The sequence below is a fragment of the Rana temporaria genome, chromosome 12, assembly GCF_905171775.1.
Source record: "Rana temporaria chromosome 12, aRanTem1.1, whole genome shotgun sequence".
Taxonomy (NCBI): domain Eukaryota; kingdom Metazoa; phylum Chordata; class Amphibia; order Anura; family Ranidae; genus Rana; species Rana temporaria.
The window spans coordinates 52,042,982-52,070,428 of record NC_053500.1 but is presented as its reverse complement, the minus strand read 5'-3'; the positions used below and the strand labels follow the sequence as shown (position 1 = coordinate 52,070,428).

Sequence of the window (27,447 nt, the reverse complement as noted above, 5' to 3'; positions counted from 1 at the left end):
AGGCATTTTTCTAGTCCGTGACATTGGTCTTTTTGTTGGTGATACAAAAATAAAGTTGAGTGGTAGAGCAGGTCCTGTTTGCTGATGATTTGAAGGAGTGGGCGGAGGTAGATGTGGAATAGTACGGGCGACAGGTGTGATCCTTGAAGGACTCCACATGTGATGGTGCGCGCTTCCGAAGTGAATGCTCCTAGTTTCACTGTCTGCGATCGATTTTCTAGGAATGATGCGAACCAGGGTAGATCTGAGTCTGCCTAATTCTGTGAGACGAGTGAGCAGAATTTTGTGGTCTACTGTGTCGAAAGATGCACTGAGTTCCAGCAGCACCAGGAGACACGATTCCGCGTCGTCTGCTCCTTCAAAGGGCGTCACCCCATATTTTGAGAAGTGCCGTTTCTGTCCCGTAGCCTGGGCGGAAACCTGATTGTAGTGGTTCCAGGAGTTTGTGGGTGTCTAAATGGGGTTGTAGCTGTTGTACTACTGCTTTATCAATGATCTTGAAGATGTTGCTAAGGTTTGTTACCGGTCTATGGTAGTTTGGGTCTTTGGGGGTCGAGGTTGGGTTTCTTTAGGAGGGGTTTGATTATGCCTTGCTTGAGGGATCACGGAACAATACCTTCTTCGAACGATTGATTTACGAGATGTGTTATGGTAGGTGCCACGATTTCGGTACATTCTTTCAGGAGTTTTGTAAAAATAATGTCATTTGGTGATGTACTGTCTCGGAGATTAGTGATTGGGACCAGAGTAAATTTCGGTTGATTGTAGAATTTTTATATTGATGTTTTCTTCTTGCTTTGTCCGAGTGAGGTCGGTTGTTTTTTTCTGCTGAATTAGTTCAGGAATGTTTTCGATTTTGTCAATAAAAAAATCAGATAGTTCATTGCAGAATTCTTGTGTTTTGTTTGCTGGAGGCTCTAGGTGGGGTTCATAGTCTGAGCGACTGGTTTGAAAAGTTCACGGGGACAGTTTAGGGCTTTTGAGATGGTGTTTGAGAAGTGTTCTTTTTTTTGCTTTGAAGATTGCTTTGTGGTATTTCTTGGTGAGTCTTGCAGTTTGTGTGGTTTTCCTTTGTTGAGTTACTTCTCCAGGCTCCTTCAGCTTGTCTGCGTTCTTGCTTCAGTAATGTAAGAGCGTCATTGAACCAGCCCAAATTTTTTTTGCGGATGAGTGTTCTGCATCTTGATCAGACAACTACCATTTTTGGGTGCTTAGCAGAGTTGACTCCATATTTTTCCAGTAGAGGTTTCCTTTAAGGTTTGAATAAAAAATGTGGTTAAGTTGCCATGATCTGTTTACTGTCAGTAAGATATTAACATTGATTATGTAGCCATACTCTGCTATGTTTGACAAAGGCTTTTCCACTCCAGAATAATCTGAAAGATTTAGTGTCATGTATCAACTTTTCAATTATATTTTTGTATTAATTATCTTTGTTTTATTAGTACATTGACACATGATTATGTATAGTTCACACTGGTGCATTTTGACATGCGATTTGACATCAAATCGCATGTCAAATCGGCGGCATTTGCTGGCAATGGCACCATCCTAATCCATGCAACGCCGCATCTGCAGCGCTGCACTGATTTCAAAAAGTAGTTTCTGTACTACTTCTTGTGCTTTTGGCTCGCGATTTACATTGACAAACTGTCCCTTTGTTTGAAATGTTTGGAGACCCCTGTTCTAGGTGTACAGCAATCACATGCAGATGTTTGCAAACTTCCTTGGGTAGAAGGCAGTACTGTAGTTGCAGTGTCATTTTTAATCCTAGACCATTAAAAATGCTTTATTTAGATTCATCCTTTCAGTTTTCTGATATGATACTGACAAATCAAATGTGTATTGACCCTTAAAATGCATGCCAAGACTAACAATTTCTCTTATTTGCTCCCTTCTGGTTTGTTAAAAATACCATTGGAAGTTTTTTGTTATATCAGTGCAAAAAATACCTGTTCATCATTTCATAAATAAAGAGCTGTCCTGTATCAAGTTCACACTTCCTGTTATCTCAAGGGGAGCTATTGCCCCTCCCCCCATTCTTATCTTGGAACTACAGAATCATTAGATTTTATGTTGGAGATGGGAGAGTCTGAGTAGTTTGGGAAGAGAAAAATAGGCAACCCTTAAGCTGGCCATAGACAGTGTGAATCTCATCCAGTTGAACCGGCCGAGATTCAAACCATGTATGGGCAGGCTGAATGTACCCAAGTTGATTGATCGATCAACTTGGGTACAACCAGCCTGTCTGATTTTACATGCTATTATTGCTGGATGCTGTACCCGCTAGCAATACTCATTGTGTTCTCCAAGCAGGGATGGCTTTTCTCACCCTCCTGCCGGGAGAAGGCAATGGCTCCACGGGAAGAATTCCTCCATCAACACTTACTATGTTGATGGGGGAGCAGGGGGTTGATGGGGGAAATTCGTTCCGTCTATGGCTGGCCTTAGTCCACAAAAAATGCAGTGTGCTGTCAGCCCACAACAGGACCTAGAAGCTGAGGACATTTCTACCAGATCAGGTATTTTTCTGTACTTGCAGGGTCTTTAAAGGGATAAAACGTGGGTCTATGCGCATCTATTGCCAAGATGTATTGCATGCTTTTTTCTAAAAATGTCTGCCCTTACATGCAATTTAATTATGTTATCCCCTCAGTTCTAGAACATGCTGTGAACTGGCAGGCTCCTCGTAGTCTAGACCTACAACGGGACATGGCGGCACAGAGGCGGGACGCAGAACTGGAAGAGGCGAGGAGGGATCTGCAGAACGCTCAGCGCAGAGAAAAACAGCTGAAGGAGGATGTCCTGCGTCTAGAAGAAGCACTGAAACAACTACAAGAAGCCCGGGAGCAGGTTAGGAGAACCTGTAAAGAAATAACTCTTCGTGCCAAATGAGTCTAATTTAAAAAAAAAAAAAACCTCTGTGGTTTCTTCAGTTCTGGTGCAGGCTATAGCCACAATTTAAAAAATTTAGGATTTTTGTCCTTGGTAAATACTAGTCAATTCTTATTTATCAGCTCCAGTTCAGATAGTTTTCCACATTGCATTGGTAATGGAGTACAATATGTACCACCAAGGTGGCTATGAGCAGGACACATGAGAGAGCAGCCATCACTTAACAGAGATGGGGACCTTCAACACCATTTGTCACCCATATTTTATGCCATTTAAAATCACTACCCCAAGGATTCACTACCTCAGTTATGTAAGGCAGAGAATTAACACTTATCATAGACTTAGTGGCACCACTGAGGTGGGATTTTGTAATTTAAACATATGGTTTGACAGACTTTCACACTTTCCATCTCCTTCTTGGAAAATCAACATGAGCCCTAACACTTGACAACTAGATTAAAGCGCAAGTAAACCCATCCATTTAACTGTTTCAAATAAGTTACATTTTTGGCACGTGGCGGGAATGTAACCCTCCTATTGGTTGTGCTCTCAACCAGACTGTCAAACCATCCAATAGCTGGTGTCATAACTGATCACATGTGCAGCACCATGGAAGTTGTAGATTAAACAGAGGCCAAGATGGGAGCTTCCTTGGATGAAAACGACAGGAGGATTTACTTACACTTTAAGGTGATTGAATTACCAGTATGTTCTTGACCAGGGGTCTCCAAACTTTTTAAACAAAGGGCCAGTTTATTGTCCTTCAGAATTTAGGAGGGCCGGATTGTGGCCAGTGGGTGCAGAAAATGTCCCGAGCCCAGCATCAGTAAGAATCAATATGGCCTCAGGGTTGGTGGTCAGTAGGAGGAAGAGTAGTGCCCCTATCAGTAGGAGGAATAGTATCCCATCATTGGTATCAGTGGAAGAAATAGTGCCTCCTTGTTGGTGTCAGTGGGAGGAATAGTGCCTCATATCAGTGGGAGGAATAGTGCCCCAAGGGCCACATCTGGCCCTCGGGCCACAGTTTGGAGACCCCTGTTCTTGACAATCATTAGATCTGAGGAAGCTACAGTAGAACCTCGGATTGCGAGTAAGGCCCCTTTTACACGGGGCCAATCATTACTTGCTCAGCGGGGATCGCTCAGTTGATCCCCGCTGAGCCGGCGATGACAGGGCGGCCCCCGCACACTGTGCAGGGACCGCCCTGTCTTTTCTCCGCTCTCCCCTATGGGGGGATCGGATGAACACGGACTGTCTGTCCGTGTTCACCCGATCCGATTCGCCAGACAGATGGAAAAGTAGGTTTTTCCTCCTTCACACTTTGGCGGATCGGAGCGGGTCGGATGTCAGCGGGCATGTCACCGCTGACATCCGCGGCTCCATAGAGGAGCACGGAGCACCCGTTCAGGTCCACCTTAAAAACTGGCGGACCAGACTTTAAAAATTAGCTGTATTTATCAACAAAGGGATAAGATGAACAAACATATTTTTATGAGTTGCCTAAATATGGACGTTCTTTGGCACTTTGGTTATGGGTGAGAAGCACAGATTGGCATTTTCTCCACATGTTTATTGGTTTTGTTATTATCACAGATAAGTGCTGCAAGTATTAAACTGTGCATGTAATAACAACTTGACCTCCTGAAGATTTACCCCCCCTTTCATGACCAGACCATTTTTTGCAATACAGCACTGCGTTACTTTAACTGACAAATGCGCGGTCATGCGATGTTGTTCCCAAATAAAATGTATGTCCTTTTTTTCACACAAATAGCGCTTTATTTTGGTGGTATTTGATCGCTCTGCTGTTTTTATTTTTTGCACTATAAACTAAAAAAGATAGACAATTTTGAAAAATAAAAAAAACAATATTTTCCACTTTTTGCTCTAAAACATATCCAAATGTAAAAAAATAATTATTTCTTCATCAATTTAGGCCAATATGTATTCTGCTACATATTTTTGGTCCAAAAAAAATTCCAATAAGCGTATATATTGATTGTTTTGCACAAAAGTTGTAGCATCTACAAACTATGGGATAGATTTATGGAATTTTTATTTATTTATTTTTATAGTAATGGCAGCGATTTATAGCGGTAATGCGATAATGCGGCACACAAACTGACACTTTTTTGGGAACCAGTGACATTATTACAGTGATCAGTGCTAAAAATATGCACTGCCACTGTACTAATGACACTGGCTGTAAAAGGGTTAACATCAGGGGCGATCAAAGGGTTAACTGTGTGCCTAGCTGGTGAATCAGTGTAGTAGGGGAGGTGTTTTTACTAGTGGAAGGCATGGATTGCATCTCCTCCCTGCTCACTGGAGCTCTGAGCTGTGGAGGGGCGGGGAGCGGCCGTCTCAGGCTCTCAGCAGTTTACTGAGAGGCTGAGAGGGGTGTTAGTCCAGGCACCTGGCGGATCCAGACTTTATTGTCAGGATGACCCGGTGCCTGGACTGATCTTGGCGACATCAGCAGAGAGTGGACTTCAAACCGCTTTCTGCTGAAAACCGGTCACAGGAGTGCAAAACGAATTACACTTCTGTGACCCAAACAAGCTCGTGCTGGGCTTCTCCTTTAAGGCCCTAGCCCCTGTGCAATCTCTGCATTTTAGTGTGCTCAGGAGGCACAAGTGCAGCATCCAGCCCCTCTGCCTGCAGCTTGTCAAAATCTATGGCAGACTGAAACACACTGCAGCTTGACATGGCTGAACGCTGTACTGCATGGTACTCCCATTTAGGACCCTATGTGTTTAGGGATGATTGTCTAGAAATGCAGAATACCTGTGTTATGGGCATTTGTCTCTGAACACGTAGGAATCTAAATGCATGTACAACTTGATACAGTGTTTAGCCTAGTCCAGCCGCGGCATGTGTCAGCCTACCATATACTTTGACAGGCTATTGGCATTGGGGTTAAACTCTGCCTTGTTCCTTTCAGGCTCAGTATAATGCCAGGATTACACGCACAGGGGCTAGACGGCCTGTGTGCAAGGGGCTTTGGAGTAGTAATTAGAGTAGTACTATTTCCATTTTTCTTATTGATCTTTTGTGATCAGTGGTATTATAGGAAAGTAGGTGAAAATAGGAGTAGAGACTTCTTTGCAGGAGTGACAACCTTTGTGTTTTTTACAACTATTGTAATCATTTTGAATAATTATGTAGTTATAGACGTTTCTTTGAAATCTTAAGAAATCTTTTTTTCTGGTCATTAGCTTCAACCTACTTTTTTTGTACATAATAAACAGAACTGCTATACATATCCCTTTCACGCATTAGCCTAGTTCTGATCTTTGTTGCTTATAAGTTAAAATCCATATTTTTTCCTTTAAAATAACAAACATGTTGGGCCAGATCCACAAATAGCAGGCATAACTTAACTTTTCCCATTTAAATTACACTGCCGCAAATTGTCCAAGTCAGTGCCCGATCCACAAAGCACTTACCTGGAAATTTGCAGCGGTGTAACTTAAATCTGTCCGGCGCAAGGCGGGTCAAATAGAATGGGGCGAGTCCCATTTAAATAAGGCGCGCTCCCACGCCGGACGTACTGCGCATGCTCCGTCGGGTAAATTACCCGACGTGCATTGCGCTAACTGACGTCGCACCGACGTCATTTGCTTAGACGTTAACAGAAATGGCGTCCAGCGCCATTCACGGACGTCTTACGCAAATGACGTGGATGTTTAAATTTCGACGCGGGAACGACGGCCATACTTAACATGGCTTAGGAGAACTAGGGCTCAGCCCTAGTTTTACGCGGCGTAACCCGACGGAAACCACGTAGATTTAGATCGACGGGCCATTCGGGATGTTCGGGGATCGCCGTAAGTCTTCATTTGCATATTCTACGCCGGCCTCAATGGCCTCGCCACCTAGCGGCCGGCCTAGAATTGCATCCTTAAGATCCGACAGTGTAATTCAATTACACCTGTCGGATCTTAGGGCTAGCTATGCGTAACTGATTCTATGAATCAGTCGCATAGTTAGAAGCAGAGATACGACGGCGTATCAGTAGATACGCCGTCGTATCTTGTTTGTGGATCTGGCCCGTTATACTTACCTCCACTGTGCAGTTCGTTTTGCACAGAGTGGCCCCGGTCCACGTCTTCTGGGGTCCCTTGCGGCTGTCTCTGTCCTCCCCGCAATTACTCACCACAGTCATGCGAGAGCTCGCATCGTAGTCAGTAATTGCGGGGCGCGCTCCCGTGATCCAGCGAGCGGCCATAGCCGCTCACTGTATCACTCGGCCCCGCCACTCGGCGCGCCGCGTCACTGGATGTGATTGACAGCAGTGCCAGCCAATGGGTACACTGCTCTCAATCCATCCGCTCTAGCCAATCAGCGGCCAGGCTGAGCGGCGAAGAGGATATCGGGACCGCGTGGGACTTTCGACGGGTCAGGTAAGTAAAACGGGGGCTCGGAGGGGCCGGCAACACCGGATGTTTTTTCACCTTAATGCATAGATTGCATTAAGGTGAAAAAATGTTTTCATATACAACTCCTTTAAAACCCCCAAACATTATATATATCGGTCTTTCAAACGCACTTTTTGGGGGGAAAAAGACACCTGCACGAATAAAAAAAAAAAAAGTAAAGTTACCCCAATTTTTTTTATAATGTCAAAGATGATGTTACGCCGTGTAAAAAGATGCCTAACATGTCATGCTTTGAAATTGCGTACACTCGTCGAATGGGGACAAACTACGGTACCTAAAAATCTCCATAGGTGACGGTTTAAAAAATGCAATTACCAGGTTATAGTTACGGAGAAGTTTTTTTGCTAGAATTATTGCTCTCACTCTGAGGATTGCGGCGATACCTCACATGTGTGATTTGAACCCTGTTTACATTTGCAGGCGCGACTTACGTATGCATTTTCTTTGCCATGCGAGCACGCGGGGATGGGGGCGCTTTAAACTTTTTTTTTTTTTTACCTTGTCCCTTTTAAATAAAATAAGAATTCTGATCACTTTTATTGCTGTCACAAGGAATGTAAACATCATTTGTGACCGTAATAGGTGGTGACAGGTACTCTTTATGAAGGGATCGGGAGTCTAAAATACCCCAAATCCCTCCTTTGCACTTAAATGTATTCAGATCTGCAAAAACTGTGATTCTGAATACTCATTTTTTTTTTCAAATCGACGCTATTGACATCAGAGTAAACTGTAAGTGACGTTGTGACGTCGCTTCCGGGATTTTACATTGGAGACCCGATCAGAGCCGAATCCATTTTTTTCTGGGTCTCCGCCTAGGCAGAGGAGGGGCCGGCTAGTGGGTCGGGTCTCCCGGCGGGACGGGAGGCCTGGGAAAAGAGGCTGAAGAGCGGCGGAAGGCGGCGGGAATGGGAGGATATCCCCTCCTGCTACTTTAGGATAACAGCCAAGTGACTTTTAGCCGCATCAGTTGTTTTCACTAAAAAGCCAACCACTGCCTCTAACAAACGGTTGCAGGCATCACCCCGCTTTCACCCCTTCGAGCCATGAATGCAAATTTGCGTACGGCCGGCGCAAAGGGGATAATCTTTAATTATGTAGAGATCCTCCAGTGTCTACAAGGGCCGGCCTGTCTGCAAATCAATGATGAATAGGAAGAGGACTTAGTTTGGAGGAAGGCTGCACAAAGAAGTAGACTGCTCCAAATGGCTACAAGGCTAATATAAATAATTATAGGTTTAAGACTTTTGCATTATTTATCATTTTAATTTAGTGCCATCATATGTGCATTTACTTTCCTGTTCCAATATCACACTTGTGAGATGTAAATACTATCAGTATTAAGATTTGTGTACACGATTCATATGTATGTTGCATAATAATTTTATGCTTGCAATTACTTGTATGAACTTTTTTGCATGCAATTACCATGTGTCTACTGTCTCTTCATTACACCTAATTCATTTCTTTCTTTGTGTTTTTTTTTTTTTTTTTATTTTGTAACACTACCACATGTACATGGTGTGATTTAATAATTTTTGGACTATGTTGGAAAATCCTGCATTTGATAACATTTGTGTTAATTTTTTTCCCATTGCATGCTACTACATCATTAATTGTTAATCTATGAAAATGTTACATGTTTGTTCTGTGTGTAATGCTGCATGTTAAATGTCTACATTAAAGTTACATGTTTGTTTTGTGTGCTGCATGTTAACGGTTTCTCCTAAAAAAGGCAAAGGTGTCGTATTGGGAGTTGAACCAATAAATAAAATACTAAAAGGTTCTTTGTTGCATACAGGACATGGTTAGGGATGCGGTTCAGCTTTTTGGCTACCATGTATTTGTGGCACATCCAACGAGTTTGAAATTTGTGGTCCTAGAGAATTAATTTAGCTTTGTAACCATAATGCACTTTTTAGCTTTTGAATGTGAATAAGTGGCCTTAAAAGGGACAATAAGGGGGCTTTTGTATAGGCTCTCACTATAAAAGGTTAAGGTTACAGCAGTCATATGGACAATGTGCTTTATGTGTGATAGGGAAAGCAAAGAAAGTGCTGATGACAAACTGCATAGGGATAGATTAGTGTAGGGTTTGTAGGCACTGGCAAGCAGTGGCGGCTGGTGCTCAAATTTTCTTTGGGGGGGGGGGGGGCAAACAATACTAAACAAAAAAAAACCTGATCAATTGCAGCCTCGCTGTGCCATAAAATGCAGCCACTTGTGCCCATCATATGCAGCCACTTGTGCCCATCATATGCAGCCACTTGTGCCCATCATATGCAGCCACTTGTGCCCGTCAAATGCAGCCACTTGTGCCCCTCATATGCAGTGACTTGTGCCCATCAAATGCCACCACAGTGACCTCCACCCACCCGCTGTCTGCCCGGCACTTACCCCAACTTAGTGGCGGGTCAGGGAGTGGGTGACGGCGGCGAGCTGTGGGATGGCTCCTGTGTCCTCCATGCTTCCCCCTCCTCTTTTCTTCAGTCTGCTAGGCATTGCTTTCAGCCAATCAGGTGACGGTATTAGATCCGCACTACCTGATTGACGGAGAGGCGGTTCAGTGTTAGAAAGGCAAATATTAATTTGCTTTTCTAGCACATCTGGGTGGACTGCGAGCGCAATGCTCTGCACTCCAAGTCCACTTTTTTCGAAGCCAATTAGAGCCTATGGCTGTAATCAGGTGCTTAAAAAAACACCCCCGCTGCTGGAATTCAGGCAACCGGTGTCCGAAAAGGGGCTGGTCGCCTGAATAGGGGGTGGCAGCGGCGGCCATGGATAGATTCATGCTATGCATGAATCTATCCATTAGTCATAGAGGGGGTGGCTCGAGAGAGGGGTCATGTAGACAGTGCTGTTTATCTTTTCGGGGGCGGGGGGGATTTTTGGCCCTTCGTTTTTTCTTTATACAAATACTTTATATAACAAAACTGGGTCTTCCAAGACTTTCAGAAAACAATATAAGATTAGAGATATACCATAGTACAGGATACAACAGTAATCATCCAATAGATAAGACTACAGTACAAAATAGTAGTATAAAATCCAAAACACATGTAGGTTTGGCAGGCTGTCTGTAATAATACAAAACCAAATGAAAACCAGAGATGGATCCCATTTAATAAAGGAAGTATGCAGCATATGATTGTAGAGAAGGTGCATATGCAAAGCACAGAGGAGTACCACCCGGATTTTTGAATTTTATAGTAAAAGGGAGAAAAGAGGAAAAGGTTAAAGTGTAGCTATAGAAAGAAAAAGGGGCAAGAAGAAAATAAAAGGGGAGGAGCTGGGATGACCGGAGGGAGTGCGTCACCAGCACCCTCAATCAGTGGAGCCTGCCTCAAGGACGGCCTTACCCACCTCAGAGTAGACAAATATGTTTCACAACGCCCAGGTTTTGGTGTACACCTCTCGCTGTGTGGAAAGAACCAGGTCATCTATACGATTCAGCTCTTCAACCTTATTAAGTCAAAGACCAATGGTGGTGGCTAGGAGCCTTTCCAGGTAACAGGGATGCATGATTTAGCAGCATTAAGGAGGAGGTAAAGCACAAATCTATTGTAGATTTTGACAGGTATATTTAAAACATGGAGGAGAAAGAAAGCCGGATCCTCCAGGATATTATAATCGGTGAACTTTTGAACAATTCTCCAAACCTCTTCCCAGTAACGCTTGAGTCTAGGGCAGGTCCAGAAAATGTCCTCTGTTCCTTCTGGCACTACCAGCACTGATCACGAGTATTTGTAAAGTATTTATGTAAAAGCAATGGTGTGTGGTACCAATGGGTCAAAATTTTGAAGTTGGTTTCCTGGACCCTCGTACAAATCAAGGATTTTAAGGCAAACTTAAAGTGGAGGTTCACACTATAAAAAAATTCTAACACTACATCCAGCACCGTGCTGCATATAAAATGACACTGACCTTTATTTTTTTTCCCCCGTAGATATCGTTTAGCCGTGGAATTCACCGCGGCTTCCGGGAAGGGAATCCTGCGGGAGTGGGCATTCCTATTGACATGCCAATCAATTGGCATGCTAAACGACGGCGCACACAGCGCGTCACGACTTCCTGAAGGAAGATCGGGTCGGCTCTATTCGGCGCCTGCGCACCGGCGCCGATTAGACCCGAGCCGACCCGAGCTTCTTTCGGGAAGTACGTGACGCGCTGTGTGCGCCGTCGTTTAGCACGGTGCGGGAATATTCGCGATCGTCTCACGGTGAGGAAGAACGGGGAAATACTGATGCAAACAAGCATTTCCCCAGTCTTCCTAGTGACAGGACAGTGATCACAGCTTCCTGTAATCGGAAGCTATGATCACTGTTGTGTCACACATAGCCCATCCCCCCTACAGTTAGAAGCTCTCCCTAGGGCACACTTAACCCCTTCAGCACCACCTAGTGGTTAACCCCTTCACTGCCAGTGTCACTTTCACAGTAATCTGTGCATTTTTATAGCACTGATCACTGTAAAATGACAATAGTCCCAAAAATGTGTCCGCCATAAAGTTGCAGTCACGATAAAAATCGCAGATCGCCGCCATTACTAGTAAAAATAATAATAATAATAATAATAAAAAAAGACATAATTCTATCCCCTATTTTGTAGACGCTATAACTTTAACGCAAACCAATCAATATACACATATTGCAATTTTTTTTACAAAAAAATAGGTAGAAGAATACGTATCGGCCTAAACTGAGGAAAAAAAATGTTTTTTATATATTTTTTGGGGATATTTGTTATAGCAAAAAGTAGAAAATATGGCATTCTTTTCAAAATTGTCGCTTTATTTTTGTTTAGAACACAAAAACAAAAACTGCAGAGGTGATCAAATACCACCAAAGGAAAAAAAGGATGTCAATTCTGTTTGGGAGTTACGTTGCATGACCGCACAATTGTCAGTTAAAGCAGCGCAGTGCCGAATCGCAAAAAGTGGCCTGGTCTTTGGCCAGCAAAATGGTCCGGGGCTTAAGTGGTTAAAGGGTGAGCTTTGAGAGCGGGGAGTAAATCCCCAAAACTCTTTGTTGCTCTATGCAAGGGAACACAGGTTTAGGCCTGTTCTAGTTGTGGCCAGAGCATAAGGTCCGCATTTGGCACCAATCAATTAGTCTGCTAAGTGGGCCGCTTGGTAATATTTATATAAATATGGGATGGCTAGTCCCCCAAATTGCTTAGGCAATGTCAATGGTTGACGGCAGATTTGGGACTGTTTGTGGGCCCAGAGGAACTCAGTAAACTGAGAATTAACTTGTTGAAAGTATCGAGGGGGAATAACGATAGGCAGGGCCTGGAAAAGGTATAGAAATTCTGGCAAAATGCAAATTTTAATAATGTTGCATAGCCTGAACCACGAATGCAGTCTGCGATGCCACGTCTCCAATAAAGAGCGCACTTTGCCCCAAAATAGGGGGAAATTAAAACATAAGTCTACCTTTGTGAACATATTACATGTTCCACCCAATTTTAGGGTGGAACATGTAACATGTTCCCAAATGTTGCAGCCGTTGCCCGATCCCCCCCCTGCTCACTGTGACAGCAGTACGGGGAGACGAACCCTGTACTAGCTGTCACTTTCTGAAATTATCGTGGCCATGTGGGGCTCCGCCCACACGGCAACATCATTCATTCACACAGCTCTTTGTGTGATTGAACTACAAGCCCCAACATCCTTTGCAGCTGTCAGCTTGTAGTTTCTAACGAACTACCACATGCACATTTTTTTTTTACCTGCTAAAAAAAGTGCATTTATTATTCTTTTCTAGGGTTGTCCCGATACCGATACTAGTATTGGTATCGGGACCGATACAGAGCATTTGCGCGAGTACTTGTACTCGCACAAATGCTCCCGATGCCTGACCCGATACTTGGTCAGCGGGCGGAGGTTTTGAGCAGAGAGGGCAGGCAGAGTTTGTGAGCTACGAGGGCGGGTATATGCTGCCCCCCCCTCCGCGCGCCGCGTCCTCCTCCATGCTGTGTCCCGTGTCTCCTTCCATAATGCTGCTTTCCCCCCAAGTGATGCTGCTGTCCGCACTCCGACCGTGTCCCCCTCCGTGCTCCTGCTGTCCTCCTCCATGCTCTGTGTCCCGTGTGCCCTTTTCATGATGTTGCTCTCCCCCCGAGTGATTCTTCTGTCGGCGCTCCGCGTCCCCCTCTGTTTTCCTGCTGCGATGCTGCTCTCTTCCCCTCCATGCTGCGTGTCCCGTGTCCCCTTCCTGCTGCTGTCCCCCTCTGCTTTGTTTCCCCTCCATGTCCTCCTCCACTCCCTCTGTCCTTATCAGGATGGAGAGCGGAGGTAGGAGCCACTAAACTCGGCTCCTACCTGTTGTGAATGAACAGAATCAGTGTTTACGATGCTTCAGTTTATGAATAGAGAGGAGCCTCTCCTGTCCATTCATTTTAGCTGAGGCTGCAGAGAAAGGGACTGTGGAATCTGTGTCCTTAGTCCCTTTCTCTGTCTCAAAGGTGAGATGTCAGGGGTCTGTTAAGCTCAAGCCCCCCCCCCACAGTGCTAAAAAAAAAAAATTGCAATAATTATAAATAAAAAAATTAATTGTAAAAAATAATAAAAATAAAAAACACACCAACACCATCCACTCCCCCCCCCCCCCCTTAAAAAAAAAAGAAGAAAGCATCAGAAAAAATACTGACACATGTGCCACTGTCACATGACATTGAAAAAAAGTATCGGTAATCGGTATCGGCAAGTACTTGAAAAAAAGTATCGGTACTTGTACTCGGTCCTAAAAAAGTGGTATCGGGACAACCCTATTCTTTTGTAAAAAGTTAACTTCTTTTAAGGTCAAATGTAGGAGATATAAAGAGAGCCATGCATGAATCCATGATAAAAAAAACAAGCTTCCTTATCAACCATCTCGCAGACAACCAATTAAACCTGTCTAATAGTATGCGTTAAAAACAGGGGTTTAGTCCGCACGCATTTGCAAATGCATGCGTAAGCCACAGAGCCTCGCCACGGCACCCTGGTATCTGTGGTACCTAACTCTAACTTATGGGTGTCTCCACAGTGGAGGCACATGCATTCTAAAGGATGGTCAGGGCAGGTGGTCTGAAGGGGAGCCAACCCCTTCTTAAAGGTACAGGAGCACACCAAACACCCAGCAAGTTGCTCAATGGCTGCAAAGGTGTTAGTGTGGTGCCTGACCAATACACACAACAGTGATACAAAAAAGACGCCACTGCCCCATCTATAGCTGGCCATTGCAGTAAGGTGCAATAGAAGGCTACATGAGATATAAACAGGGCCATGGATGAATCCATGGGGAAAAAACAAGCTTACTTACCGACCAGTTCGCAGACAACCAATTAAACATGTCTAACAGTTACCTAACACTAACTTATGAGTGTCCACACAGTGGAGGCACGTGCATTCTGATAAACGGGAGGGTATATATGTACCAAGGTATTTCAGAGCCAAATCTGTCCATGGCTCTTAATTTTATCTTAATGCTGCTGATGTCCTGCAGCGTATGTATGGCCTGTCCCTCTCCACATGCACTCCAGAGATAACAGCAGTACTGTATTTAGGTTTTGTGCTGCCCTAGGCCTGACTAAACTTGTGCACCCCCTAATTTAAATATGACCCACCCTTTCCTTCAAGGCCACACCCCTTTCTGTTTAAGACCCACTCTGAAATTTTCGAGTGGGGACACTAGTTCTGAGGGCCTGGGAGGACATTGGCTTCCCTAATTTGCATAGATTTCCTCTCGCTTCCTGTTCGGCTATGGGGCAGGAAGTGAAGGGAAATCTCTGCAATGGGACAGGGATGGTAAAAAATAAACTGACAGGGGCTAAAACCCTCTCTTACTCTATCCAAAAGTGCCTATAGTTCTACTTTAAGCACAAATTTCTGATAATTTTATGGAGAGGACTAAGAAGATATAACTATGCCAATGGGGCAGTAGAAAACATATAGCACAGTGAGGAAGGTTTGTGGTCCAGGATGATAGGACAGTCAAAATTAGAAGCAGCTTGTGTTACACTAACAGTGTAGCGCAAGCCAGGGGGGCTCTTTCCGTGCTGCCCCCTGCAAAATGCTGCCCTAGGCCTGGGCCTTGTTGGCCTAGACCAGGATACAGCGTTGGATAACAGGATGCATTTGTTTTGTTTTTCAGAGAGCATATTTCCTGTTGCTGGCTACAATTATTTTTTTCCAAAGGCTTTTTTTTAAGGTAGCAACAGTGCAATATGCCTGGACAATAAGCATTGGCACAGAAGAGCATATAGTTTCCTTTGAGAGAGCAAGGTGATTTACTGGCAGAACAGAAGTTTGTATGAGACAGGGGCAGCCCGTTGTCACTCCATAACACCAAGCGTCCAAACAAGGACCTTTATATCATGAAAGCTAGCAACTAAAATGAAAATAGGCTTAAATTCTGAGTGATGTCATCATGTTAAAATTTATATCAGATGTTAGAGGTTGTGTTTACATCTACTTCCCTGCTCCAGTTGACCAGCTCCTTGCTCAGGGGGTTATTACCCTAGACCCAAAAAATGAATGCTTTCAGGGTTTCTATTCAAACCTTTTCACTGTTCCCATAGCAAAGGGAGGCATTTGGCCCATTCTAGATCTGAAAACCCTCTACTACAGGGGTGCCCAACCTTTTGAAGAGTGAGGGCCACTTAAGCAACTTGGTAACCAGCCGTGGGCCACAATTAACAGATCGCGCGGATGATAGGTCACAGCTATTCTATAGGCCCTCTGATCTGATCCACCCAGATGGAAGAAGGGGACAAATTCCCTTCTGTTTTTTTTTTGCGTATTGGAGATAGACGGGTATGAGCTGTCAAAAGTCTTTTTACATCTGTCGTTCTATAGAGGTGAATTGAGGATCCGATTGGGTTGGGCCGATCGTGTGAAAAGAGCCTAAGACTGTTTTCACACTGATGTGCTGCAGTTTGCCCAGGGCCGATCCTAGGGTCACAGACGCCTGGGTGCAGAAATATTTCTGGCGCTCCCACATGGGCATGGTCATCTTACTAACTCCTCCCCTTTACAAATGTTTTTATAGTTACAACTCAAACATAGAGATGCTCCCCTAAGAAGTCTTCATTAGTGTCCCCTATCAGAGTCCCCCCCAGCAGGTGTCCCCCATCAAAGCCCCCCACAGCAGGTGTCCCCCATCAGAGCCCCCCCAGCAGGTGTCCCCCATCAGGGCCACCCACAGCAGGTGTCCCCCATCAGAGCCCCCCCACAGCAGGTGTCACCATCAGAACCCCCACATCAGGTGTCCCCATAGATCAGTACTTGTCCAATAGATCCCTGTAGCTCAGGCGTGCTGGGAGCAGAAGCAGATTACAGGGGGTGGTGCATACGTGGCATCTTTGGTTACTTGGAGGGTGGCACTCAGAGAGCATTTCTGGGAGTGCACAGGATGATTGGAAGCAGCTCTCGCCAACCCAGAAGCCTCATCACACCGCCTATGGGAGAAGAGCCGACACACGCAGAGGGGGCGGGGCAGACAGGAGACTGCTCCATGCACACCGGACAGAATTAATTAGTGGAGCCTAGTGCCTAAACGTGTTCCAGTACTAGGCTCCGCTGTGGTACCCAGCCCGGATTCCGGGGACATCGGGAGTTATGCGCTCTTGTCAGTTGCCAGCGGAGAGAGCAAATGGGATGGGGAACCGCAGCACCCGTTATATACGCTCCGCCTCTGGACACAGACAAGGAGGAGGGAGGGGAGCACTTTGGAGCTTCAGCGCCCCCACCTCTGAGGCACCTGGGTGCGGAGCACATGTGCACCCTGCCTAGGGTCGGGCCTGAGTTTGCCCACACCGCGGGTGCAGCGTACTGCACCTGTGTCTATCCTGCGGGTTAGCTGAACTTTGCCATAGACTCTGCCTGTGGCAAAAGCCGGCGCTCTACAGGAAGCATTGGCTTATGGGGCTCTGCTCTGCAGACGCTTTCTTCCTCTACCACCAGCTTAATTCACAACACTAATGCTGTGGTATGGATGGTCGGCAACCTGCGATCTGGGCTTGCCAACCCCCATTCCAGAGCTGGAGGTCGCGGGCCACATCAGAGGGCTCCGCGGGCCACTGGTTGGCCACCCCTGCTCTACTAGTTCCTGCCTTCATTGCCTTCCCCCTTCTGGGGATCTTCTGGCCTCCATGGACATCAGGAATGCTTACTTGCACATTTTTTTTCCTCCCGACATATATCATCTGTGTTTCGGTGTAGGTGCTCAGCACTTTCAATTTGTTACCTTTCCCTTTGTTTGTCCACGGTCCCTCTGATCTTCATCAAAGTGCTTCTCTTGGTCCTAGCTCTTCACTGTTCTCCGGGTATACATGTTATGGGATACCTGAACGATTTCCTATTCAAATGGGAGGTGTTAGATCATCTGTCCTATTCTGTACTGTATTCCAAGAAACTAATTTTACTGCTAAGTCAAAAATCGTATTTTTTGTAGCCTTCTCTTCGCCTTTTGCCCATTAAGAAAGACTTATGCCACGTACACATGATCAGAATTTCTGATGGCCTAAAATCCGATGGAATTTTTTGTCGGAATTCCATTCAAGCTGTCTTGCATACACACTGTCAGACCAAATTCCGACCATCCAAAACGCGGTGACGTAAAACACTACGACGAGCCGAGAAAAATGAATTTCAATGCTTCCAAGCATGCGTCGACTTGATACTGAGCATGCGTGGGTTTTTTCTCAGTCGGAGTTGCACACAGACTATTGGAATTTCCTATAGTTTTTTTTCCCATCGGAAAAAAAATAAAACATGTTATATTTCTAAACACCAACGGAAAAACGTTCGATGGGGCCCGCACACGATTGGAATTTCCGATGAAAAAGTCCATCTGACTTTTTTCATCGAAAATTCTGATCGTGTTTACGCGGCATCACACAAAATTTCAGTTGGGTCGCTCTTGCAGCATCCTTCCCAGCTAGCAATCTTTTCATTTTATTGGGATTTCCTTCATTTCACTATAGCACGGAAGGGGTATTATTGTAGTATAAAAAATGCAACTGGCTGCCTGAGATACAAAAGATTATGGCCTGGATTCACAAAGCACTTACGCCGACGTATCTCGAGATATGCCGCGTAAGTGTAACTATGCGCCGTCGTATCTGTGCGCCGTGCCCACAATCTGAGATACGCCTAAAATTAGGCTTCCTACGACCGACATAACTTGCCTACGCCGTTGTCTCGTGGGCGCATATTTACGCTGGGCGCATTTGCCGCTCCCATTGATTTTCTATGCACATATGCAAATGAGGGAGATACGCCGATTCACAAACGTACTTGCGCCCGGCGCATAATATACGCGGTTTGCGTAAGTCGTACGTCCGGCGTTAAGTTATTTCCCATATAGGAGGCGCAACTCATGCAAAGGTATGGACCAGGGAACAGAGCCGTCGTATTTTACGTTGTTTACGTAGTACGTAAAGAGGGTTGGGCGTAGGTTACGTTCACGTCGTAGGCAGTGATCCGTCGTAACTTAGGGAGTAGTTCCGACGTGATTCTGCGCATGCGTACTGGGATGCGTCCACAGGACGGCGCATGCGCCGTTCGTTTTAAGTACTTCTGTGGCGCTTGGCCCATCATTTGCATGGGGTCACGCCTCATTAGCATGGCTCACGCCCACTTCCACCTACGCTGGCTTACGCCGAGGAAACCCAGCGTAGATTTGAGAGTGAGTGGGAGCACTGGCTTCCTGAATACTGTGCTTGCCTCTGTGCGCTGCGTCGGCATAGCGTATATTAGATACGCTACGCCCGCATAAATATGCGCCGATGTATGTGAATCCGGGCCTATGTTGGCAAAGCAGAGGGATTGCTGCTGTGCCTCTGCTGTGTACAACCAAACCACCTCATCAATACCAAAAAAAAAAAGTAAATACATATAAAAGTAAAAATGTAACTTAACTAAAAATAAACCAGAACAAAAGGTGGCTATTAATATTTTCCACTAAATAATATGGAAGGGGATGCAGCACAAAACTTGGACAGACTGAGTCTCAGACTGCCAGACTTTGGGGTGATTATAGTGAAGCTTGGTGATTTTTACCTACAGGTAAGCCTATAATAAGGCTTACCTGTAGGTAAAATTAATATCTCCTAAACCTGCACGGTTTAGGAGATATTCCCCCTGCATGCAGCCGCTGATGTCAGCAGCGCAATTGCACTCTGAAGGTCCGGCGTATGGTCCCCGAACTTTAAAGCTCCTTGCCAAAACGGAGGGCTCCCGCGCGAATGTGCCAGAGTGACGTCTTTGCGGCTCCGGCCACTCACATCGCCGGAGCCCGCAAACCTGAAGAAACGGATCCGGGCACCGCTGCGGGGGCTTCATTCTAAGGTAAGTATTGTATGCTAGTATGCGGTGCATACTAGCACATTATGCTATTGTCTTGCAGGTTTTTTTTTTCAGTGGTTTACTACCGCTTTAAGGGCAACTGATGCATGGAAAGCCACTGTAAATATGTGTGGCTATTGTCTTTCAAGTAATACATTCAATTTCTATTTCAAGATAAAAAACATGTCTTGTCTTTCCCTCATATGTTGCAGCCTAACCAGCCACTGTACAATATTTGTGGCTATTATCTCTAAAATGATAAACTCTAGTGCAGTGGTTCTCAACCTGGGGGTCGGGACCCCCTTGGGGGTCAAATGAGGGTTTGCCAGGGGGTCACCAAATCCTGGGCTGTTCCTGGAGCCCGCAGCCACCCATTTATTTCACGACATGGCTGGGGGGGGGCAGTGACTAGATGTCAGCTGACGTGAGGAATGTGAAGTGGGAGAGGCTGGAGGAGACCCTATCTCCTGATCTCAGCATAGATGTCACTTCTGGGAGACACCACAAAGTCTGAGACACCGTGAATGCGGAGTAACCCTACCTGTGATTATAGTTGCCATTAAAAGTCCCCACTACAGTTCTCAGATCAGCAGATGACCTTGATCAAGAGCACCTAAGTTCACTGATCAGAACTCCCCCCAGCACTGCCACTGATCCCAACTCCCCTCCAGCATTGCCATTGATCCTATTTACCCCCCCCCCCCCAAGAAATAAGAGAAGGAATAAAAATAGAGACTACATGGAAGGGAGAGAAAAAGAGCGGAAGGAACAAAGAAAAGGGGAGCAAAAGACGGCTAGAGAGGCATGGGGGGGGGGGGAAGGGAAATAAAGGAGAACAAAGAGAAAGAGGGGTACATCCTCAAATGTACCATACGGGGTTTTAATACTGTATGAGTGAAAGGGACTGAAGGAGCGCTAAATGTCCATGGGTTAGGGGCACAAATTACTTGCCTTGGATGCTGACGACCCACGCTACGAAAATAATTTTACTGTTAGGGGTCCCCGCAACTTGGGAAATTTTATCAAGGGGTCACGGCACTAGAAAGGTTGAGAACCACTGATCTAAGGGGATGTGATCAGGTAGAAGGGGCATTGATCTAAGGGGATGTGATCAGGTAGAAAGGGTATTGATCTAAGGGGATGTGATCAGGTAGAAAGGGTATTGATCTAAGGGGATGTGATCAGGTAGAAGGGGTATTGATCTAAGGGGATGTGATCAGGTAGAAGGAGTATTGATCTAAGGGGATGTGATCAGGTAGGAGGAGTATTGATCTAAGGGGATGTGATCAGGTAGGAGGAGTATTGATCTAAGGGGGTGTGATCAGGTAGGAGGAGTATTGATCTAAGGGGATGTGATCAGGTAGGAGGAGTATTGATCTAAGGGGAGGCCAGAACATAGAGCAGCTCCAAGCCCGGCGACGCCATGTTTGTTTATGGTGAATCCAGCACTTCCGGGATCACCGGCTGCTCCCGCACCAACGAAACAGAAGGGAAAGATTTGTTTTAGTGTAATTCCTTAGATTGGACACTAGGTGGCGACAGAGATCGCAGCACGTCTGCGGGACAGAACTCAGAGGGAGCGCTAAATGTCCATGGGTTAGGGGCACAAATTACTTGCCTTGGATGCTGACGACCCACGCTACGAAAATAATTTTACTGTTAGGGGTCCCCGCAACTTGGGAAATTTTATCAAGGGGTCACGGCACTAGAAAGGTTGAGAACCACTGCTCTAGTGTTTATTTCAAGATAAAACCTGCCTTGTCTCTTTCTATTTGCTGCCTATTCAAATGTTCAGGTTTTGTCCTGAAGATAGCCAATTTCTTTACATACCTGAGGTCTATATATTGAATATTTAGGGAATAATAGGGTATACAGGAGTAGGAGGGCGTTCTTGACATTTTACTAAACTTTTAAGACAATGCAATGTGGTATTGCAAAAAAACAAAAAAATAAGCTCCCAAAGTATAATGTTAAACTGTTTTGTCAGTGGACAGTTTGAATGAATTTAAGATCTTTAGCAATTTTTCATTTAAGAGTAAAATTTCCTGTCTGCTATTTCCATTGGTAAATTAAATTCTATTAGGTTTCACAGTGAAAATTGCCCAAAGATGCCTTTTTTTTAAATTGTAATTGTAATAATTGCAATGATTTTGTTTGGTGGGACCTCCACCCTTTATTTCTGGTCAGAAGCAAGACAGTGCCAGCCCGAGAAGCCCATCTCTGAGTGATACAACATAATAATCACCCAAAGGAAGAAACACACTGTGAATGTAACTTTTCTAGAACAAAATAAAATAAAAATTCTGCCTACGATTAGTCTCCCTTCCCTTTCTTGCAAACTCTCACGAGAGTTTGAGAGAGCTGTGCATGATGTCATAAGCCTAGGCGTTTTACCAGATGAAAGTGGGCTGTATAAGGTATTAACTGTCAAATGTTAAATTAAATGTTTTACTATCCAAAGTTAAAACAACAAGGGCAGAAGATTTAATAGATGGGAAGATGGAAAAATTACTGAAGTTCCGCTTTAAGGATTTGTGTATGGTAATTAAAATTATATTTTTTGTTGCTTTGTTAAATGTTCCTATGGAAGTGCCCAGCTCCCCATGTCTTTTTTTTATGGCAGCTTGCCTAGTAGCCTTGAAAATGGCTTACATTTAGAATCAAGAATAGCCCCCCATAGACTTTAATGGAATTTGCCACTAAGTTTAGGTTTCAAGAATTTAAAACAGAATATGAACAGAGGAAGATTTACCGATCTGTAATGGTGATGTATAAATGTCTTTGGAAAATAATTGTGCTACCTTTGCAGCCAGAGCCCAGCTGCTGCTCATAGAAATGATGACCACATCTAAATGCTTGGTATGGATACCAAGTTTTTTTTTTTACCTTTCTTTTTTCCTTCTTTTATTCAGCTTTTTTGTTTTAATTGAGGGTAAAATTCTATGAAAGCCATATGCCATGCCTTATTATACTGCATTGTGAAATGCTCATATATCTTTGCATTATGTTACAATCTTAAGCTCTCTCACAGAAATGTACTTTGCTGACATGTTCATGTGTTACTATGGCTCTAGGAACTTGCAAATGGACAGACGCAAAGGGAGATGGCATGGCTGAAGGAAGTGGGAGACGACCAGTAAGTGATCCGCTGTGCTCTTTATTACTTTAATATTAATAATGAAGATCGCAATACTGAAAATTGTTTTCAACAAGCATATGTTATTCTACAGCTATGTGAAAAAGTAAGTATCCCCATGGAAATTGTCTTTCCTGGTGCCTCCATGGCAGCATTTGTATGCTAGTAGCCCCGCCTACTTCCTCCCACAGGACCAGTGCATAGCTATAAAAAGTTAACACCCACACAACAGCCTATTCCTGGACTGCAACCACCAAAAGTAATTGCTGTACGTTCTTTCGGCAGCATCTGAACATCGTGGGCATCTTATGCAGAGATGTCAGCCAACATGACAGGCCGGGGGAGCCAATCCGGCTCTATTATGGCGCATTCTTTCAGCACTACTTATGGGCCTCACTACACTTGTCTTTGGCAGGGAGCCATTAGCTTACTCACTATCCTATGATATAATTTGCTGAAGCTTCCCAACCTGATAGCTAGTTATTGATCTATCATACGTATGCTGCCATGGAGGCACCTGGTGCGTACCAATGGCAGCATACCGAACCCACCCAGTTCGTTCCTAGCGATGTACAGGGAATGGGCCGTTGTGTGGGTGGTAACATTTTATAGCTATTCACTGGTCCCGTGGGCGGAATTAGGCGCATATGCTGCCATAGATAGGCACCAGGTAAAGAAAATTACAGTAAGTATGATACAGTTTTTGGTTTTAACATATTAGAACAGGCAAAAATTAGATCTTCATTTAAAGTGGTAGTTTCCCCTCAAAAAAAATTTAAGATTAGCTTCATGCTCATTTTGTCTAGGGGAACCGGCTAGTTTTTTTAAAAACGAAGCAGTACTTATTGTTTTAGAGATACATCTTCTCCGCCGCTTCCAGGTATGGTCTTCGGCACTGGGCGTTCTTGATTGACAGGCTTCCAACGGTCGCATCTATCGCATCCCGATTTTCCGAAAGTAGCCGAACGTCGGTGCGCAGGCGCCGTATAGAGCCGCGCCGACGTTCGGCTTCTTTCGGCTACTCGTGACACGATGGATGCGACCGTCGGAAGCCTGTCGGAAGACTGTCAATCAAAATAGGAACGCCCAGTCCCGAAGACCATACCCGGAAGCGGCGGAGAAGACAACGGTGAGTACAGCTTCGATTTTAAAACAACTAGCCGATTCCCCTAGACAAAATGAGCATCAATCTAAGGGTAAAACATTTTTTATGGGTGAACTCCCGCTTTAAACAGTGCCTGCAGGTAAAAGTGATATAATGACACAAAGAGAGGGCATGGTGGGGTTAAAGTAGAACTATAGGCAAAAATAGGATTTTTTTGTACTCACCGTCAAATCCTTTTTGTTTGAACGGACACAGCCTTCTCAAGTCTTGACAAGTGGGTTCTGTTCATGTAATTAAATACATGTTACTTTAACAGAGTTGAACAGCCCCACCCAGGGGGTGGCCCCTCCAGACATAAACCTCCTCCCTGCAGCATGCAGCCTCAGTTCATAACAAGCAGTACAAACCTAAAAAGGAGGGGTGGGTGCTGTGTCCGTCCATGGACGACAGAGAAAAGGATTTTACGATGAGAACAAAAAATCCTATTTTCTCTTATCGTCCATGGACGGACACAGCCTTCTCAAGTCTTGACAAGTGGGACGTCCCCAAGCAGTGTAAAAAAACGAGGGGTGGGAACAGTATCAGTAAAAAACACACAACTTCACCCCAAACAAGCAGAGCTCCTCAACTGAGGAGGTGCAACTTTAAACAGCCGCCTGCAAAACCTTGCGGCCGAATGAAGCATCAGAAGATGCACTTACATCAACCTTGTAAAATTTGGAAAAAGTGTGAACGGACGACCATGTCGCCACGTTACACACCTGTGAGACAGACGCTTGATGTCAGAAAGCCCAGCAAGCAATAATTGCCCTGGTTAAATGTGTCGTGACTGGAAAGGGGGGCGCCCACCCCTTAAGAGCATAAGCCTGTATGATGGTCTGCCTGATCCACCGAGAAATGGTGGCCGACGAGACCGCCAGGCCCTTTTGTGGACCAGATACCGACACAAAAAGTGAGTCAAACCTTCTAAACTGAGCCGTAGCAGACAGGTACACCTGCAAAGTCCGTACCAAGTATGTAGCGCAACCTCCTTAGGGTGTGCCGGCCGAGGACACAAGGATGGAAATACAATGTCCTCATTAAGGTGAAAGGCCGAAACCACCTTCGGAAGAAAGGAAGGTTGCGGGTGCAACACCGCCTTATCCTTATCTTTATGGAGGACCAAGTATGGTGACTTGCAAGCCAAGGCCGCCAACTCAGAAACACGCCTGACAGTAGTAATGGCCACCAAAAATGGCACCTTCTGAAATAGTGTCAAGAGAGGAATCTCTCTGATGTTTTCAAAGGGAGGTTTCTGAAGAACCGAGAGCACCAGATTCAAATCCCAAGGGGGAAGAGGTGGTTTAAGAGGGGGAAGTATATGACGAACCCACTGCACAAAGGTACCCACCAGAGAATTGGCCGCCAAAGACTGCTAGAAGAACACAGCCAGATGTGAGATCTGTCCCTTATTGGTGCTTAAGGCACGTTTCTGATCCACTCCACGCTATAAAAACAGCAGGATCCTAGAAACTGAATATGTCCGTGGACGCCACCCCATCTCTTCGCACAAAGAGATGTAGGCCTTCCAGGTGCGATGGTAGATCCTCCTGGAAGGAGACTTCCGTGCCCTCAGCATGGTTGAGATGACCGAGTCGGAACGACCTCTGTCCCTCAAAACCTGGCTTTCAACAGCCATGCCATTAAAGCCAGCGACTGTAAAGCAGGATGCAGTATGGGACCTTGAGACAGAAGGTCCTCCCGCATTGGCAGCCGCCAGGGTGCATCCACCACCAGGCACACGAGATCGGCGTACAAAGGATGCCGAGGCCAATCTGGAGCGATCAGTATCACTGGGATCCTCTCGGTCGAGGAAGCAACTTCAATGGGGGAAAGGCATAAATTAGCCGATACTGACCCCACAGGGCCACCAACGCGTCTGCCCAGGGATCTCTGGACCTGGCCATGAACCTAAACACCTTGCGGTTGAGACGAGAGGCCAGGAGATCCACGTCCAGTGTGCCCCACCTCCTGCAAAGGAGTTGAAACACCTCTGGATGCAATGACCATTCCCCCTGGTCCAGCATCTGGCGACTCAGGTAGTCTGCCTGCCAGTTTTCTACGCCCGGAATGTAGACGGCCGACAGAGCTGGCCAGCTTCTTTGTGCCCACCTTAAGATGTGAGCGACCTCTGACGCTGCAGCCGAGCTCCGTGTTCCCCCTGATGGTTGACATAAGCCACCACCGTGGCGTTGTCCGACTGAATCCTGATCGGGCCACCTTGCGACCTCCTCGACCACGAGGAGAGGCATAGCCTGATCACCTGAGTTCCAGAACATTGATCGGTAGACGGGATTCCACTAGAGTCCAGCGACCCTGGGCCGACCGGACCCCCCAGACACCCCCACCCCTTTTTTCAAAAATAGAGAGACGACCATTTGCAGGATGCCAACACCTTCACTGCAGACTGAAGAGTCTGCAATTTCTCCAGGGGAAGAAAGACCTTCGCTTCTGAGGAGTGCAGAATCAACCCTAGGTACTACAAACGCTAAATCGGAACCAGGACCGACTTCTGAATGTTTAGCACCCACCCAAATTCTTGGTGGGTCTGGCTGGCTATAATAATGAGCCAGAAGCTGCTCTCAGAAGAAGTTTGTCTAAGTAGCCCACAATGGCAATGCCTCGCTGTAAAAACTCTTGGTGCTGACGCTAGTCCAAAAGGAAGGGCCACAAACTGATTGTGGTCCTCCCCTATCGCAAAGCCCAGAAACCTCTGGTGACTTGCGCAAATTGGGACATGCAAGTATGCGTCCTTGATGTCCAAGGACGTCAGAAAGTCCCCCAGATGGAGCGCAGCTACCACCGAGTGAATGGATTCCATGTGGAACTTCCCCACTCTCACGAAGGCATTTAGGGCTTTGAGGTCCCCATCCTTCTTCGGGACCACAAACAGATTAGAATAAAAACCCTGAAACCTCTCGTCCTGCGGAACGGGCAAAATTACACTACAACTTAGCAAGTCCTGCACTGCCCCAAGCAGGGCAGACCGACGAGCCGGAAGGAGAGGGAGACTTGAGGGAAAGCACAGTGGTGTAGTGAGTAGCACTTTCACCTAGCAGCAAAAGGGTTGCTGGTTCGAATCCCGACCACGACACCATCTGTCTGGAGTTTGCATGTTCTCCCTGTGCCTGCGTGGGTTTCCTCCGGGTACTCTGGTTTCCTCCCACACTCCAAAGACATGCTGGTAGGTAAATTGGATCTTGTCCAAATTGGCCCAGTATATATATGTATATCTGTGTGTATGACTGTGTGTCCCAAGCATGTCGAGATCCTAGGGGTAAAATGACCGCACCAGCCATGCAGACACTGGCTGGAAAAAGCGCCTAGAGGCAATTCAGTTTGCATATGTAGCGCTATACAAGTCATTCATTCATTCAAGGAATCTGTTCGGTGGATAGGAAAGAAACTCTATCTTGTACCCCGAAGAGACCACCTTGCAGACCCACTGGTCGGAGAGCAGGAAGGTCCACCCACCCATGAGTCGGGCGGGGGCAAGGCT

The 27,447-nt window shown here is 45.7% G+C and overlaps 1 protein-coding gene across 1 annotated transcript in view; it reads left to right on the top strand.

Annotated features, from left to right (window-relative positions):
* TBKBP1 (TBK1 binding protein 1) overlaps positions 1–27,447 on the top strand; it is a 233,803-nt gene that overhangs the window by 101,034 nt on the left and 105,322 nt on the right. The window contains exons 6-7 of the mRNA XM_040331215.1: positions 2,657–2,853; positions 22,743–22,804. Of these exons, the coding sequence (XP_040187149.1) occupies positions 2,657–2,853; positions 22,743–22,804 (259 nt within the window). The remainder of the gene's footprint in view (positions 1–2,656; positions 2,854–22,742; positions 22,805–27,447) is intronic.